A 17,121-nucleotide genomic window follows, 5' to 3' on the forward strand; every position below is an offset into this window, starting at 1 on the left:
GCAAGTAAAATCCATCCCCGCATCTGCTTACTTGTTCTGGATCTGTGCTTCAGAGAGTATGGAAGCACTAGGATTAGCCAAGCAGCTGACATTTTCTGACGAAGAATAAGGCTGGGCACACACCTTACAACCACTGCAAGACTGTTGTCTTGCGATGGTTGTAAGGTACTTAAAAAAACATACAATCTGCCTATCTTGCATAGGCAGATCGTACTTGCGATGATCGCAAGCCACGCCCCCTGAGGGGCGGGCTTCCGATGACCGCAATGCCGAACGGGCAGCGTGCGCTTGCGCACACCGGCCCGTACGGCTTTTATCTCACGAACATGCTACACACCCGCCGAACATCATACGATGCTCGGCAGGTTTTGAAACATGTTCGTAAGTTTAAAGTCGTGCGACCTGACAGTAGTAGAGGTCGCACGGCTTCCACACACCTTATGATAATCGTACAATCGCGGGATTTCCCGCGATTATCGTACGATTATCGTAAGGTGTGTGGGGACCTTAAAGCAGTGGATGTAAGGTGTATTTAAACCCAAGAACAAAACGTAATATATTTTGCAACTTACCACTCCTTAGATGTAGCTTGCTTTTTTCAATATTTTACTCCTTTATTGTTACCTGGCTATCCTTCTAATAACACATATTCTGTCCTAGGGCGACAAACCTCACTCACTGTACTGTACCTATAGAGGAACAGTTTTGTCCCCCTAGCTTGCTTGCTCCTTCTTTGGACTACAGAACAGAGAGTAGAGGTGATCTGTAGTTCACAAAGTGATCTGGGCAGGACTCCTAAGACTCCTTGGGATATCACTGTAGCAGAGGCACTGTATTTTCAGCTTGCTACAGAAGGTCAGGAGTTCACTGGTTTTCTGGCAAGATCAACAAGTATTTTTTGGATTTATGGAACAGATATATCAAACACTTTCAATTGTATATTTACCAGACCAAAAGTTCTTTGTTAGGGTTTAAATGTACTTTCATTTTTTTTAGCAGAGTGGTGTAAGAGAAACTGAAATTAAAACTGCATGCATTCCATAGGCCATGCCTTTATGCAATGCTTTGAAAAAATCCTCTATTACACTACTGTTTACTATCTGGATCAGATAGACGAGCGTATGACTAGAACCTAAGAGAGAAAAAGGTGGTTGCCATTGTTCTGCTACATGGAGGACAAATCCCGTTTTTAGAGACTTCTTTGATTATAGCATGTTTTATGTTTATTTCATGGCTTATTGCCATATAGAAAACTATTTATATAGTATGAGTTTAATATATATCTCATATACAATACATTCTGTTCACCAGCCTACATAGGCCACATAAAAGCAAAAAAGACTTTTGTAGAACTTCACTATATTGGAATATTCATACTTTAAATGAAAATGGAAAAAAGCAGTGTAGTGAACAGAAGATAGAGTACTGTGTCCTCTCACAAACCATTTAAGTCATGTTCTGTTCTGAAATTGCAGAACATTTAACATAAAAGTCGATTAAAGATGTGTGCATTAATGTCACAGTAAGTTTACACCCACTTCTTATTTTCTTGTGACAGGAGAGGCTGATATCTACTTATAGTCCACAGGGTATTTTGTAAAAATACAACTTTTTTTGTTACAATATATTATTGAACAGAGAGTGCTGGCTCACATCCAAGAGGAAATGTATTGGAAAGAAGAGTTGCATAATTGATAAAAAGTAAGAAAACAAAGTTCTATGGAGGGAGACAGTGGATGTGGTGAATCAAAAGGTGGTCAAAAGATTTATGTTCCTGAAGCAAAATTGTATTCTTTGCTTTCTAAACCAGCAATATCCTGCCAATGACAATATATTCTGGTATCAATTTAAAGACACTGGCAGTCTTCAAATGGGCTTTACAAAGGATCCACACTAAAATATTAAAATGTTATCTTTATGTAAGGTTTATACCATACACAAAACCTCTTAAACTCTTCTCACTAAAGCTAACAGTTTATTGTCCCTTCACTAGTCCCTTCAAGAAAATTAAATGTTCTAGTAGCATGGAACAAATTTAGACCATGCAGTGGAAGCATATAGGTGGGTAAATAAGCCAACGGCAAGTTTTCAAGGTGCAATGCAAGCCCTGGTTCAAGCAGCAACATTGGACAAAGTACAGTACAGCAATAATGCCCAGAGGGGCAGCTGAAATGGCCATTTAGACATAGCAGTCCTTAGTAAGGAGGTTTGGGATCAGCAAAATAAAATGTAAGACTATTATTTATCACTACCATGTTGCTGCATCCCAAATGTTTGGATGAAATGATCCTGCTTTTCGGTTACTGCTGTCTGCACTGACATCAAACACAGACGAAAGGGGAACTAGGCACCCTTACCATGGAAGAAATAACATGAAATATTATATAAAGGATCTGTATAGGTATTATACATGGAGGCGTTAAAGGTTAATGTTCCCTCATGATCCTGGCTCTGCCTGCTTTGTGTACACCCGCTTGATGCATGCAATTCATGTTTTATGTAAACCTTGAGATTTTGCCCCCACGTCTTGATGTTCTCACTTTTAAATTTTTTTATTGTTTTCACTTTTGAACAATGTCACCTTCCAATAGCACCATTACTATAAAAAGCACCCACTGTGATGCTCAACTGGCAAAAACTGCACGCACCAGATGCATGGGTGGTTCCAACGTGTAGAGAAACTGTTCCTTCCTAAATTCTTCTGAAGTTATTTTAAGGCCCTAAATCTTAGTATTACTTGCTTCCAAACATGGCCTCTCTCATTTACAAAGAGGGGATTGCTCCAGTCATTTACTCAGAAAGTACAATATTCAGGGACATCAAGGCAGCTACCGTGTTTCCCCGAAAATAAGACTTACTGTCTTATATTTTTTTTGACTCAACAAAATGCACTAGGTCTTATTTTCGGGGATGGTCTTATTTTTTTTAATGTACAACAATCCACACTTAGTAGAAGACTTACAAGACAGGAGTGAGTGGCAAAGTTAAGCATAGGGTGATCAAGGCAGTCAGGGGGTGCCGTACCTTTCCAAGAGCAATTTGGTAACCAATCGCTAGACAGAATGAGGGAAGTGTGCTTTCACTATCAATTCCTCACAGGCGGAGTGCATTTGGTATCAATCCGCCTGTGATAGGAGCCGGCGCTATAGAGGAGGCATCGGCTTATGGGGCTCTGCTCCCTCCGCTGCCGCCTCGCTTCCTCTAGTGCTGGCTTCGTGGGCCCCGCTGATTCTCTCCAGCAGCTCTTCAAGTTTCCCCTTATGCCACCACCAGCCCTGGGAATGGTCACAACTAGGTCTTATTTTCGGGGTAGGTCTGATATTTAAGCAATTCCCAAAAATAGCACAAAGGTCTTATTTTCAGGGTAGGTTTTATTTTCGGGGAAACAGGGTAATATCCTAAAGCTGAAATGTGGGCTAGAAGCTAGGTATCAATAAGGCACTCTAATGATGCATGCCCCACTGGCGGCTGTTGCTTCTTTCTTGAAACATGTTACTGACATGCAGCCTCTTCCAGTGATGTCACCACTGAAGTTCCAGTGGTGAAACTGACATAGGGGCTGGAGAGCAGCAATCACAATAGGGCACTCTCTACAGCTTCTCCATTCAGAAAACATCTTGCATTCTGTTCAAAGAATACAAGGCATTCTGTGTTTGGAGAAGGGCTGTATGAACATCACAATTTCCCCTTGTCCAATCAGAGAGCACGCTAACATTTTCTGAATGGGGGAGCTGCAGAGCGAGTAACCAGCTGTGATCACTGTGCTTCAGCCCCAACTGTCAGTATCCCTGCTGGAACTTCAGTGGTAAAATTTCGGTCAGAAGTAAACATTTGAAAGAAACAGCAGCCACTCTTGGGGCACAGTGCACACATCATTAGAGGTAACTTACTGGTACCTAGCTAATGCCCCAATAAAGCGTTAGACCACGCTTCAGCTTTAACATGGTCAGTAATAGCAGCCTCCATATTTCTTAGTACAGGATTCTATTTAGACATATGACAAAAACAACTAATGTTTGAACAAGTATGACCCTTTTCCACAAACAGTTTACTGATTAATATGCATAAATAAAGTCACAATAAAAATATCTGCATCCACTTTTCCGAGACTGTAAAATAAATGTCTCCGTTTAAACAGCCTTGCTTAGACCAACAGTGAGATAACGGTGTCACCTTGTTCAATAACAACATCAATCTTTCTACATTGTTTATAACTTTTGCTTCAAGCCAAAGTTTCAGTCCAAAAATTGACTTCATATATCAAGGCTCATTTATGCAAATAATTCAGTATTCCCATTTCTCCGGTGCACTGCCAGACTGGACGAGTCACAAGACTGTGCTGTTATTTAAAGAGAGCATGTTCACTTTGTCACATTTGTTTGTAATAGAGTGGTCTTCATGGTGTACAATGACATTTAAGTAACCTTATCTTTCAATGTAGGAGACTGCACATAATGACCCTATTCATGCCAGCACCATTGCTTAGCTTATCAACTGCAGCCCCTGGCAGCTGTATTAGAGCCCAGCTACCCAGCACAAGTTAAATGTGAAGAGACATTTTATTAATATGCCAGGGTCTTGTTCCCATGATGCTCTACCACTTTAAGCATTGAGAGAAAGGCTATGAACTGTTATTCCTACATATAAGTGGGGATGTGTCCCTTTCCCTTGGACCTAATATTTTTTACATTTACACTACTGGCTGCACATGTAGTGAGGTACACTTCCAGCATCTGCAACATGCATAATACTAAAACCTAGTTTTGCATGTGCGGGATATGCAATAGCACCAATGGCCACCCTATGGATGAAGGAAGAAGATGCAACTGTGGACGCGCTTCAGTAATGGTGGCACCAGTGGCTGTAGAGCACAACAGAGTGCAGAGCTTTAATTTTAGAAATGCTATGCTGACTACTGTTAAAGTGGTAGAGGTCCAAAGTGTATATTTAAAGTGGACCTGAACTCAAAAAAAGATTTGCTATAATTATAGGAAACATTTAGAAATGTTAACTGTGCCTAAATAGTACCATTTTGTCTTAAATTCCTTCCTATAAATTGCAGTACATGCTCTATAATTTGAAAGTGCATAGACCCTACTGGTCTGTAGCCTCAAAACTCAATATTGCTCATTCAGAAAAAATGTTTTCAGGGGACAGCTCTGACTTGATTAAACAAAGTCCTATTCTTCTTCTGGCTGTCTCCACATGGAGCATGGAGACACATGGTATGGTATGTCAGTATTTGGGAAAAGCTGCAGAGAGCCCACTGGCCCACACTTGTGAATAATTATTTGTCCTCTGCTTGCATTTTTTGGGCTCAACGTCCAGAGTTTATTTCCTCATTTAAGTCCTCCATACCTGAAAACCTACTGTTACCTATACTAGTCAGAAAAACCTTGTCTTTCCCCTCTCTGATGTAGTTGTGCTTTGTTACTGATGCCTGTCTTTACAGATAGCTCCACCAACTATTATCCCCCTGCTCAATAAAAATTCCACTGAAGGCAACTGACACAGTCCCACTAAACAATGGATTAGCCATTCCAAGAAAAAAGTGAAACTAAATCAAAGGCACAGTAAAGTTTTTATTTTTTTATTTTTAGCTTAACGCAAACCTGTTGTTTGACCATTTAGAACGAAGCATTTAGTTGTGCATTAATCCTCCCATTCACAGCAGCATATACTTACTTTTCCTTCACTACCCCACCAATCTGTACAGTGCCAGGATCTGAAGGAGAAGTCGGTACTTCTGGCATCAAGCGACTAACTTAACAGGGTTAGGCCAATCAGTGCTGTCACACAGGGAGTCCATAGTCTACTAGTTCTTTTATGCGGCCTGTATAGGCTGAACAAAATGTATTGTATCTGATATGCTTCCATATGCTTTAAATGATGCACGTTTATGTATGTTTACATGTATATGGATTTAGATGCATCTGGTACGAGATCCTAGCATCAAATTGCTCTTGGTGTCCTCACTTATATTGCAGAACTGCTCGTCCTGAATTGTACATAATGACAGTAGAATATGCTCGCTAAATGGAGTGTCAAAAATAATTGGCTTCAAGTAATGGTCGCATGAAGAGGAGTAAGCTTGCGGGAATGAGGGATAAGAAAAGAAAAGGTGCTTTTTATGGTGTCCTAGGCAAAAACAAGCAGTAACCATTGGAGTGTAGGGGATCCCAATGTAACATTAGTTTTGTTATTTTCTGTAGTTGAGCTTTAAAAGTTTAAAATAGTGTACAGGTTCATTTCTTTCATTGATTCTGGATTTCTGCAAAAACAGAAACAGTTAGATCACAGTGGGGCTGATCCCTGCTAATACGACCTTCAGCTTTTGAAAAAGCAAGCACCCCTAGCCTTCAGCCAAGACTGCTCATTGGTCTACTACTTTGCCCTGGGTATGGCTTTCTTGGTGAACCCCTGCCTGGCTCTGCTATTGATGCCCATATGTCATTAATGCCTGAGATCCACAGAATGTGTACCACCCAAAAACAGAAAAGCTAAAATGGTAAGCAATAAGCTTTTTGCCTTCCTATGTATGGCAAAACTTTTGTTTTACACACAAAAAATCAGATATTACTTTAATGTGAACTTGTTTATAAACAGATGCTGTGTAGATTCCCAAACATCATGAAATTAGTTTTAATAAGTGGTTTATTTAGTAAACACAGATAGGAAGCATTATATCATTCTGTGGCTTGTTGCATGCGAAATCTGTGTCATCTTGCTCTTACGCTCTTTCAAGACATTTACATCTCTTGTCAATACATACCCTGCTGTGCCTATTACAAACAAAGGTCCTTATCTATGATACCAGAAAGAGGCACATCATCCTTCTCTGCATCTTCTATTTTGCATTGAAAAATAACAGCAGGAAACTGATTGGTTGCTATGGACCACAAAGAAGTGAAAACATATTGATAGATTTGCTATGAATAATGCTCATGGACCATAGCACACTGCTGGTAAACAATTTATTTATATAGTTAGTCAAGTTGAAAAAAAAGATACAAGTCTTTTAAGCTCAACCAGATTTAGGATATTCTCATCCTGCTACTTAAGGTCTAATTCCACCTACAAAAAAGCACCTAACTCTTTTCTCTTCTGCTTTCTGAACATAGTGTTAGCTTTCTTAAAATACTGCTCTTCTTACCAGAAAACTGTATTCCAAGTGGCACACTTATGACCTTCAACAAAACATATGACCATCAACCTCTTCCCGGCTCCAGCAGCATCCCGTGGGTGGCAGAAAGCAGCGTATACATGTCACACTGAATTGATGCCTTTTCACCACCAGCAATGGCAGACTGGATGATGGCTACACCTTCTGTGGTCTAGAGGACTACAGGTACTACAGCCATACTCACCATGGCTGGACTGTAGGCTGGACTGTAGGTACAGCCTACAGCCATAGTCACCTGCACGCTGATTTCCAGGATAAGCGAGTTGGGCATCATTCAGGCCAGAATTGGGGCAGCAGCTATAGGATTGAAAATAGATTCTATGGAGAACAAAGCTGGGAAGAAGGCGAGTATTGCAGTAAAAGCTAAATTTTTTTGATAACAGGGAATCCAAAAATATTTTTCATAGGAAGCTGGAGTTAAGCTTTAACAGGACATAGAACATGTCTAAAGGAAAAGTATTTTTGCATTTTTAGTATTATTGTATTGTTTACCTTAAAGTATTTTTTAATGGACTTTCAGGATAAAACACGCTTGTTTTTTAACATTTTCTTTTTGTAGAGTTGTGGATAAGTTAGGATGAGAGAAGATATCAGCAACACAGGGAGTGTGTGGTTTTCAAAGGGTCGACCGACTTATAGTCATGCATTTTAAGAAGGAGCCGTAAAGCATAGCTGCTGTGCAGCACTGCAGAGCAGAAAGTAGAGTGCATATATGTATGAGAAAATATGGCTGCCCAGATGTAAATATACAAGATTTTTATAACATTTACACTAGGGCTGCGGAAATTAACGATTAATTACCCGATTAATCGATAAAAAGTTTTGATCGATTCAAATTATTTTGATCAATAATGAAAATAGTCACCTCTCCGCCGGCTTCCGGGTCTTCCGTCGGAGATCTCGTGACGTCACGGACATCGACAGCACCGGCCTCTTCCCCCCTTCCCCAAGTGCCTTCGTCGGCTAACGAAGGGAAGGGGTGAGGAGTCCGGTGACGTCACCGGACTCCTCACCACTTCCCTTCGTTAGCCGACTGAGCCACTTGGGCCGGTGTTCGATCGAAAGTTCCAACTTATGGAGTTTTCGGACTGCCTGACTTCCAGTTTACTTGGAACTGAGATGTTTGTCCAAGAAAGTTATTCTGTACGAGCGCCAGTCAAGGCATTGCCCTATACACATACACCACAACAACGAAGTATTAAAATGAGCTAGGATCACAGTACTCCAGCATGTTATTAATCTGAGTTGCCCCATTTAAGCGGCGGCCATATTGAGTGGGGCACCTGAGATTAATAATGTGCTGGATTAATGTGATCCTAGTTTCTTTTATTACTTCATTGCTGTGCTGTATGTGTATAGGCCAATGTAGTTGGATCTGTATGTGCGTTATAATTAATCAAAATTAATCGATTAATCGATTTAAAAAAAAATTTGATTAACCAAACACGAAAATTTTAATCAGTAACAGCCCTAATTTACACAAAACTAACATTTTACATAAATTCAAGTCGTAACAAGAAATCACAGGGTAGCAAATTTTGCCAAAGAGAAACAAAAATGCCATTGAACACCACGCTAATTACCACAGTCATGTGGCCCTCTGCTATAGCATAAATTATTTTCTACCATACCTTGGGTTGTTGTATACAGAGACTAGTATTAAGGTATCTCCTCACCACACAATAAAACATATGATAACTGGTCCTGTGTGTACCATGTGCAATGATTAATTTTCAGACATATGGAAATATGCTTATTCTAAGTATGAAGTGATCATTTTTGCATCTCATCCTAGGCAATACAATTGCAAAAAGTCATCCCTATATATTTCCCCTCATATTATGTAATTGTTCAAGTGAGCACATCTGGGGTTTTGAAAACTCAGCTGAGCTGACGTGATTTACACGGTTAATGAGAGAATGTTTGAGCAGCATAATATTTCATATACAGTTCGGCTATGTAGCCCGCTGCTAGATCTCACATAATATTGTTTTATCTTTTTTTCAAATGTGCACAACACTGATACAACCTGGTGAAATTGGATTGTTAATCTGAATGAACGGTAAAATAAATCAGTTTTAAATTGCACCACCTAGCTCTACACAGAACTGTATGCAGAGCTTTCTAACATTCCCCACTAGCAACATATATTACCACCAGCAATGGCATTCAAACTGCTTATAAAATTCAACACAAGATATCATACATTAATTGTCATTTAATTATGGAATGGAAACAGAGATCTGGTTGTTGGTATAATTACCAGGAATTATATCAATTAGCTTAGCAAAACAGCACTAATCATGCCAACATCAAATGCAATAAATATGACCATATTTTTATATTAAGGACAAGAAATAAGCAAGTATTTTTAGAATGATATACCTTAAGTGTTTCCTTATACACCTCTACCTAAATTTAAAGTAATGAAAAATGAAGGCAAAGCATCAAATTCAATAGGAAATGTGAAGTGTGAACAGCTGTTTATAGGGGTCAGCTTCCAGTTTGTCTTTCACTGTCTAGAAGAAAATGTCCATCTCCATAAATTTTGGGCCTTTAGCAGTAAATAAAGTCTGTGATGTGATTAAACAACTTTTCTAAAACAACACAATCTCTATACTGGATACCAAGTATTTCCATCTAGAAATAACTCCTTCCCCATCTACAATGGAAAACTGCACACAATACTAAATGCTGCCTTACATTATGGTAATTTACATACAATTGTTTTCCTGTTTGCACCGTCACACAATATTTTGTCACATTACTATCCCCCAATGATTCTTGTAATCATTCACCCTTAGGTGATTACCATTACCAAATAAAGTCTGACGTGAGACGTGGACTGTCATTTTTACAGGTGTCAACTTTTAACTGTGTGGTCAATTTCCAGATATTGTTTACATCAAGATCAGATTGGTAAAGATTTCAGGAGGTTTCTGAAAAAATAAGGCAGACCCAGTACAGGACACTAATTCCTGCTGAGCCTAGTGGCTATTAAAAATGTTCTTTTGTCTTAAACCAACTGGTGCTAAAAGGCATAGGCCAATAGCAGCAAGGCAAATGGGCCTACAAATAACCCTCTATCCATGGGGATATTAGCCTAAAGGCCTTATGCGCTAAAGTGGTATCCCTTATGAAAGCAAACAACTGTTTTTTAAAATTTTATTTTAACTCAAAATTAAAAAGAGAAAACCTAAAAAAGTCAGCAGATCAAGTAGGGCAGAACCCAGCAAATCAGGCTACATGAGTGGATTGGGTACATTTCAGTGCAGAAGATTTTTTTTTAAAGATAGATCAGTCATTTTCCTTTTTTTTTTTTCTAGACAACCAGAACTGAGAAATATGAATAATAACATTGCTGATTATGTTCTAAAAAACTGAGGTTGCCTAGCTGTCTCTGGTATCAAAACTTTGAATTACTGGCCTGGAACAAGCATGCAACAAGGGAGGCCAGGTTGATGTCAGAACTCCTAATCTGCTTACTTGCTCTTGGTCTTTAACTCAAATTGTTTAGGCCAATGGATCAACATGGCGCTGAAGCCATTAGCAATTCTGGGATAAAAAGTCAGCAAAGGCAGCCTTCATACTGTATATCCCTCATTACAGGTTTGCCTAGATAATTGAAAAGAAGTGACAACTAAATTGAAATGGGGGTGCCTGTACAATTACCAATTTTTGGAAGTGATGTACCCAGTCATTTAGGGAAAGATACTGGGCATACAATGGGTCTCTGGAGAGTAGTAAATACTAATGAGTATTATACACAGAGATCTTGTTAAGCAGTCTATGGATAACAGGCACCAATCTCTCTTTTTTCTAATGAAGAAAAGTGGACAAGCATTTTAGCATTGCATTCGTGTGATGTTGAAAGGAGCAGGAGGAAGGTTTAAATACCATGATCAATTGCATGGAATGTTTACACAATCCCTAGTGAAGTAGCCAGTGGAGTCTATCCTGAAGTAGTTAGCTGAGTCTGGGGAAATGGTCAGGGCTTTTTGATTGCTATTTATTTGACTGGCAGTGCACTGGTCTTGAACTGTATGCATACAATTGCTTGTATTGGATCTTGACATACCAGTATGATGGTTTGACTTATACTATGTTGGCTCCTTTGTTTTCCTGCATAAAACACTTTTTTTTGCTGCTGATGGAAGGAATACATTTTTGGTAAATGATGACATTTTTATGTCAATTCCCAACCTGGGTGCATGTTGTGTAAATAAGTGCAGCAGATACATTGTAGAAGCTGACTTTTTCATTGATTGTATTGCCCAGAGACTTACACACTTTGCAGGGAAATGCTGACACTTTGATCCAATGGATTAATACACCATGAGGTTGAAACTCTGTGTAAGGAGCACCTGAATTGAGCTGAACACTATACCATCTCATATGTTGAAATCTTCCAATGCAACATAGGAGGGTAGATTGAGGCAAAGCTGGACTACATGTATCAATTTACCTCATGTGGAAATGATCAAGAATCAATTAATACTATGTTGATAGCACTAGATGCACTATATGCATATAATTTTTATTCCCCGCAGGGGTTGCTCTATAGAGAATTATGTTTTGTTTCTTTAGCGATGGTTATGAGTCCTTGGTGATAAGTCATTGGCATTCCCCTTTAATGAGCAGTTGTAAACCTTCTTAAAGTACACTGCATTCACCCATTGGCTGAGTTGGGGAAAGCATCATGGTGGATTCTGGCAGGATGTCCACATGATCACAGACACATAGCTATTTCATCACCTGCAATTCTAAAGATATATATACTGTATATGCCTGTGTATTGATAATGAAATTACCCTGGAAATAAGTGCATTGATTGCAAAATCAGGCTCTCCTAATAGGATGAAACAAGATACTGCATTCTCATCATGTAAAATCTGACTGGCTGCTACTAGTTAAAGTGACATTAAACCCTCAGATTTTTTAACATAAAACAATACTGTAATGTGTGCCTTACTGTAATCCATGGTAGTTCCCCTTCTCTTTGCTGCTCTTCCTTTTAAATCCCTATCTCTTCTCATGCTGGGCAGAACTTCGGTTTTGCATCAGACTGCCTTGTCTCTGGAATGGATACATGGTGTCTGTGTGCAGGTTCACAACCTGAGCCAGCACTACAGGAAGAGGCACTCAGCTGCAAAGGGAAGTTCTCCCTCAGCATGAGAAGAGATACGATTTAAAAGGAAGAGCAGCAAAGAGAAGGAAAACGACCATGGATTACAGTAAGGCACACATTACAGTATTGTATGTTATTTATGTTAAAAAATCTGAGGGTTTAATGTCACTTTAATACTCTTTTCATAATTTGACTGCACTTAGCACTGTTGTATGAACAAGAAAGAGGTTTTATCTAATCAAAAATACCAAAAGCAGCAGAAAAAAGGGAGGAGGACAGCACCATCTACAGGTAATGTGTACCATTTACAAATATTTGATCAAAACACATCATATCAATGTTTTCTACATTAAAGTTAGAACAACCGCAACAACAAAGCAATTTGATGTTTTTTAAGGAAATGTTGAACATACAAAAGAACACTTTGACAAGCAGCAAATTACTAATTAGACAAAGTAACATTTTCACCATGTCTTTCAGTATCTGGTTACAGCACTCCCTCTCAAAGCACCAAATGCGTGTCACTTCCTGTAGTCGGATGACCAAATGGGTTCAAAACAGGGGTGCACTTTAATTTGCTAGTATGTAGTAGAAAGTCACTGGCACTCCAACTTGATTTTCTGTCAATGCTTTATTGACAAAGGTTGTGCCACAATGTATAGCGCCATTTCGGAACAGTGTTGTCCCTTCTTCAGGCAAACAAAGTTTACCATTTGTTTGCCTGAAGAACGGACCACACGGTTCTAAAACATCTCTATACAATGTGTCACAACCTTTGTCAATAAAGCATTCACAGAAAATAAAGTTGGAGTGCAAGTGACTTTCTACTACATATTTACTAATTCGCAGAGGCGTCTGCAGTCACCTCAGCACCCACCCAAAACATGAGGGTTTTATCCGGTCAGGAGTGCGATGGGACATACTGGTATTACACTTTAATTTGCTGGCTCACCATAGCAGTGTTTCTATTACCTAAAAAACAAGATTCTGATGTAGCAGACCACCTGCTGTGGTAAGGAGGTGGTTTCAGTTACAGCAGGCTAAACCCACAGGTTCACTTTTATATATAATAACCAGCAGCCCCATTTTCTGTGACTTCATACACGGTGTACAAAGTTACATGTTTAAAAATAAAATTAACAAGTACACGAGAAATAATATATTTTTTAAAAAAAACCATATTTGTAAAACAGTGGCGAATAACCATTATGTTAGTGGTAGACAGGATAGCACTCGTTTTTAATCATTCATTTTCCAGTGAATGATTAAAAACGACTGCTATCCTGTCTACCACTTTCACTTAAACATGTTATTTGGAGCTAATGACAAGCTCATGATAAAGACCACTGAAGGATAATTAAACCCCAATTCTACTGAGCTTTTCTCCACACAGAGTATTAATGTTACCAAGAACTATGGCAAGAACTGAATCTGCGATATTTGTCCATCAATAAAAAAACAACTCTGGCACATCAGTCAATGGTATGTCAATTTGTGCTGAGAATGCTGTATGGTAAGGAGGACCCGGATAGGAGAATAAATACATTAGAGAACAGCCTGTAATCTAAATGCCTTAGTCTTTTATTCTTATTTTTCGACAGGCAACCAGAGCCAGACTATACTGATATAACTGCAATAATCTGACCATGTATGAGGGGAAAGACTGCCACACCTAAAGCCCAACTGCAGCACTATTTCTATCATACTGTTCCAAATATAAAAAATTTATATATCATTCTGTTCTGCTACAGAGAATTAATCTGACTTTCTATCCCAGTGACACAATAGTAATGAAAACTAATAAATTTAGTTACAAGGGGTTCTAACCCTTCCACAATATATCCAAAAAAATCTTTAAAAAAGTTATAGATTTAGATACACTTTAGGATCAAATTCAAGAAGATCTAGCCTATAGTTATACCATGAGATCACTTGGATGACCCACCACACTCAAACAACACTTACTTTGCCCCTGTAGATCAATACCTGGTGAAGAGCTGTATTCTATTCCCACTCTTTAGACCCCTTTCAGATGGACGCCTTCAGTTTTCAGTTCCAATCGGGGGGGGATCCATACATGAACCCCCTTTTGATCGGAGCACTTCTTAACAGATGTGATCTTTCTGACATCCGTATTCAAGCAGTTTTCTCCTCCATCTTGCGATGGAGAAAAAAACTGGACTTACCTGACCCATGTTAGGTCTATGTAGAATTGGATGTACACAGACATGTGTCCATTTACAGCAGATCACCCCTCATCTGTCATGATCAGGTCTGCCAACTCTGTTCCGTTTGGTTATCTGGACCTGGCCGGAGTTGGGGGATAATCGGATGTAAATGGACGCATGTCTATTTAGATTTGGCCGCCCATAGACCAACATTGGGCTTCTGATCAGATCCGCGAACCTGATCGGACCTCCCGCCTGAAAAGGCTCTTACAATACTTTTGCTTTGTTCTAGCTCTATGAGAATAAGAATCATTTTACTCTCAACTGTTACATTATTGCGCTTCAAGTATAGAGTTTAAACCACATGGGTACACAAGTGTATGTAAACCCAAATCTATGTTTAGTATGTTTTGCATAATGCCTACTTATATATAGTTTTCTTAACCATTGCAGCTCTCACACCTGGATACCCCCAAAAGACCAGAGCAATGAGCCTGTTTTTTCAGCAATAACTTTTTTTGTGACAAACAAGGATTTAATTTGGTCATATTGTCCTAGACATTTTTTTTTTTTTTTACTTTGATAGTTTAAAAAATGTTATTGATAAAAAGTGTAAATGTTATTCTATAATTTGCCCTATTTAAAATTACACTAAAATGATGATTCTGGTAGAAAGCACTGCAAATTTATTTACAAATGAATAAAGACTTTTTGTTAAAATTGTATGTGTTATTTAATGTGACGCTAATCAAATTAAATGAACACAAATAAACACTAGAAAGTTTAAATATTTATGGTTAGAAAAACAGAAGTAATCAAACAGAATAAAATGCAGGAAAAAAATAGTTAACTCCCGGTTCTCAGATTGACTACAATAAATTGCTGGCAAGGGCAAGTGGCAGCAGGACAGACGTACACTACACATGCCCTTTGTACTTGGATGAAGTTTTGTTTGGGCATATGTAGACTGCCCAGAGTCCACAACTTTCTAAAGGGTCCTGTATGACAGTCTAAGTACCAAATCTAGTTACTTTGTGATGCACAAACCTCATAAAGTAAACAACAAACTTTCTTTACTTTTCATGACTGAGCCAAATCCTCCTTCATTTGTATCTCACACTGCAGCTCAGTGGAAGGGTTTAGCAACAGCTTTTTGCAACAGTGGCAATGCTGTCAATCAAGAAAGCAGTGGAGAGGTGTCAATGTGGCCAGGTTCTGACTGAGAAGCTATGGACTTGTAAATTAGCAGTGACAATGCTGATAGCCACTCCATCACAACCTAACAGTAAGGCCCCTTTCACATGGGCTTTACAATCAGTTTTTCAGGAGGACCTGATCGGAAGCCCAATGTTAGCGTGTGGGCAGCCGGATCTGAATGGATGGGCATCCATAAAGGTCCAGTAAAAACAAACTGATCAGAGACCATTTAGATCCGGCTGACCATACACTAACAAAAATAGGGTAATGTTCGTGCATGGATCCCCTCCTGATTGGACCATGTAAAAGGGGCATTATGCAAGCAGACACAGTCCACATGAGGGTGGCACTAAGTTACAACATAATTCTACTTTAGACAATTCTTAGACATTTCTTGTGAATCTAATACAAAAGTTTCTTACCTGGAGATCCTAACAGTAACAGCACTTCCTGTTGCATGCTGACAATGCTAAGCAACTGCTTCGCAATTAGCAGCCGGGTTGTTAGCCTGCCGTGTGTGCACCTTCAGTTGGCCATTGGGCTACCTATAAGCTATCTGGGGGTAAGACTTATATCAGCCGTTTCCTCTCCATAACCTATAGCTGGTTTTAAATGATGGGGTTGATGTTGGGTACGGGAACACAGGGATTCTTTACTTGCAGTAAAATTGTAAATATTGTTCACAATCATTTTCAATATGCAGTCTAAGATTAAGATGGAAAAACTAGGCCTTGTGAAAAAACCCCCCCGCTATCTTTAGAACAATTTATTGGCAAGAAGCTGTAGAGCGAAATCTTTTATACTACAAACAATGAACTACTGTTTACTTCATGAAACTAAACGATTAATGGCAACAATCAGCTACTGCTTAAGAGGAGTAATTGGTGGACGTACCTCTTATTTTTATCCTCGACTTGAAGGATGAAAATAACATCATCGGACACTTGTAACTTTGTGCTGCTTTCTCCCCATTTCAGTTTGAGACTCTGGGGTCCAGCTGCGGCGCACTCCAACCGAGGAGGCAGGGGAGGAAGTGGGCTTGTTTTTACACTGATCGTATGACTGAAAGGTCCAGCTCCAATCTCATTCACTGCCTGGATCTGAATTCTAGAAGATAAAAAGAATAATACAGATTGACCACTGCACTATAGTCTAAGTATAGCTTATTAAAAAATAGCTTTGTACATTCAAATGAGCAAACATTAAGTGACCTTTGGAATGATGGCTGCTAGAGACATAAAATTGCTAACAACATAAACATACTGCACTCTCCTTTTTTGTTATTTCACATATATAAAAGTTGCAAGAGTCACAAACCCACTGTACATTAGAATGAAAATCAATGGGAGGGGTCATGACCCTGTTCTACATGACTGATAATGTAGTCTAAATGATAATAGCTTACAGCACATCATGGGGCGTTCGTAGTTAGAGGATTGCACCTT

The 17,121-nt window shown here is 39.1% G+C and overlaps 1 protein-coding gene across 1 annotated transcript in view; it reads right to left on the reverse strand.

The window, feature by feature from the left end:
• Positions 1-17,121, reverse strand: part of FNDC3B (fibronectin type III domain containing 3B) — a 297,291-nt gene that overhangs the window by 19,017 nt on the left and 261,153 nt on the right. Inside the window, exon 23 of the mRNA XM_018553783.1 lies at positions 16,571-16,783. Coding sequence (XP_018409285.1) covers positions 16,571-16,783 — 213 coding nt within the window. The remainder of the gene's footprint in view (positions 1-16,570; positions 16,784-17,121) is intronic.

This window comes from Nanorana parkeri, unplaced genomic scaffold, assembly GCF_000935625.1.
Source record: "Nanorana parkeri isolate BGI_ZX_2015 unplaced genomic scaffold, ASM93562v1 scaffold129, whole genome shotgun sequence".
Classification (NCBI taxonomy): domain Eukaryota; kingdom Metazoa; phylum Chordata; class Amphibia; order Anura; family Dicroglossidae; genus Nanorana; species Nanorana parkeri.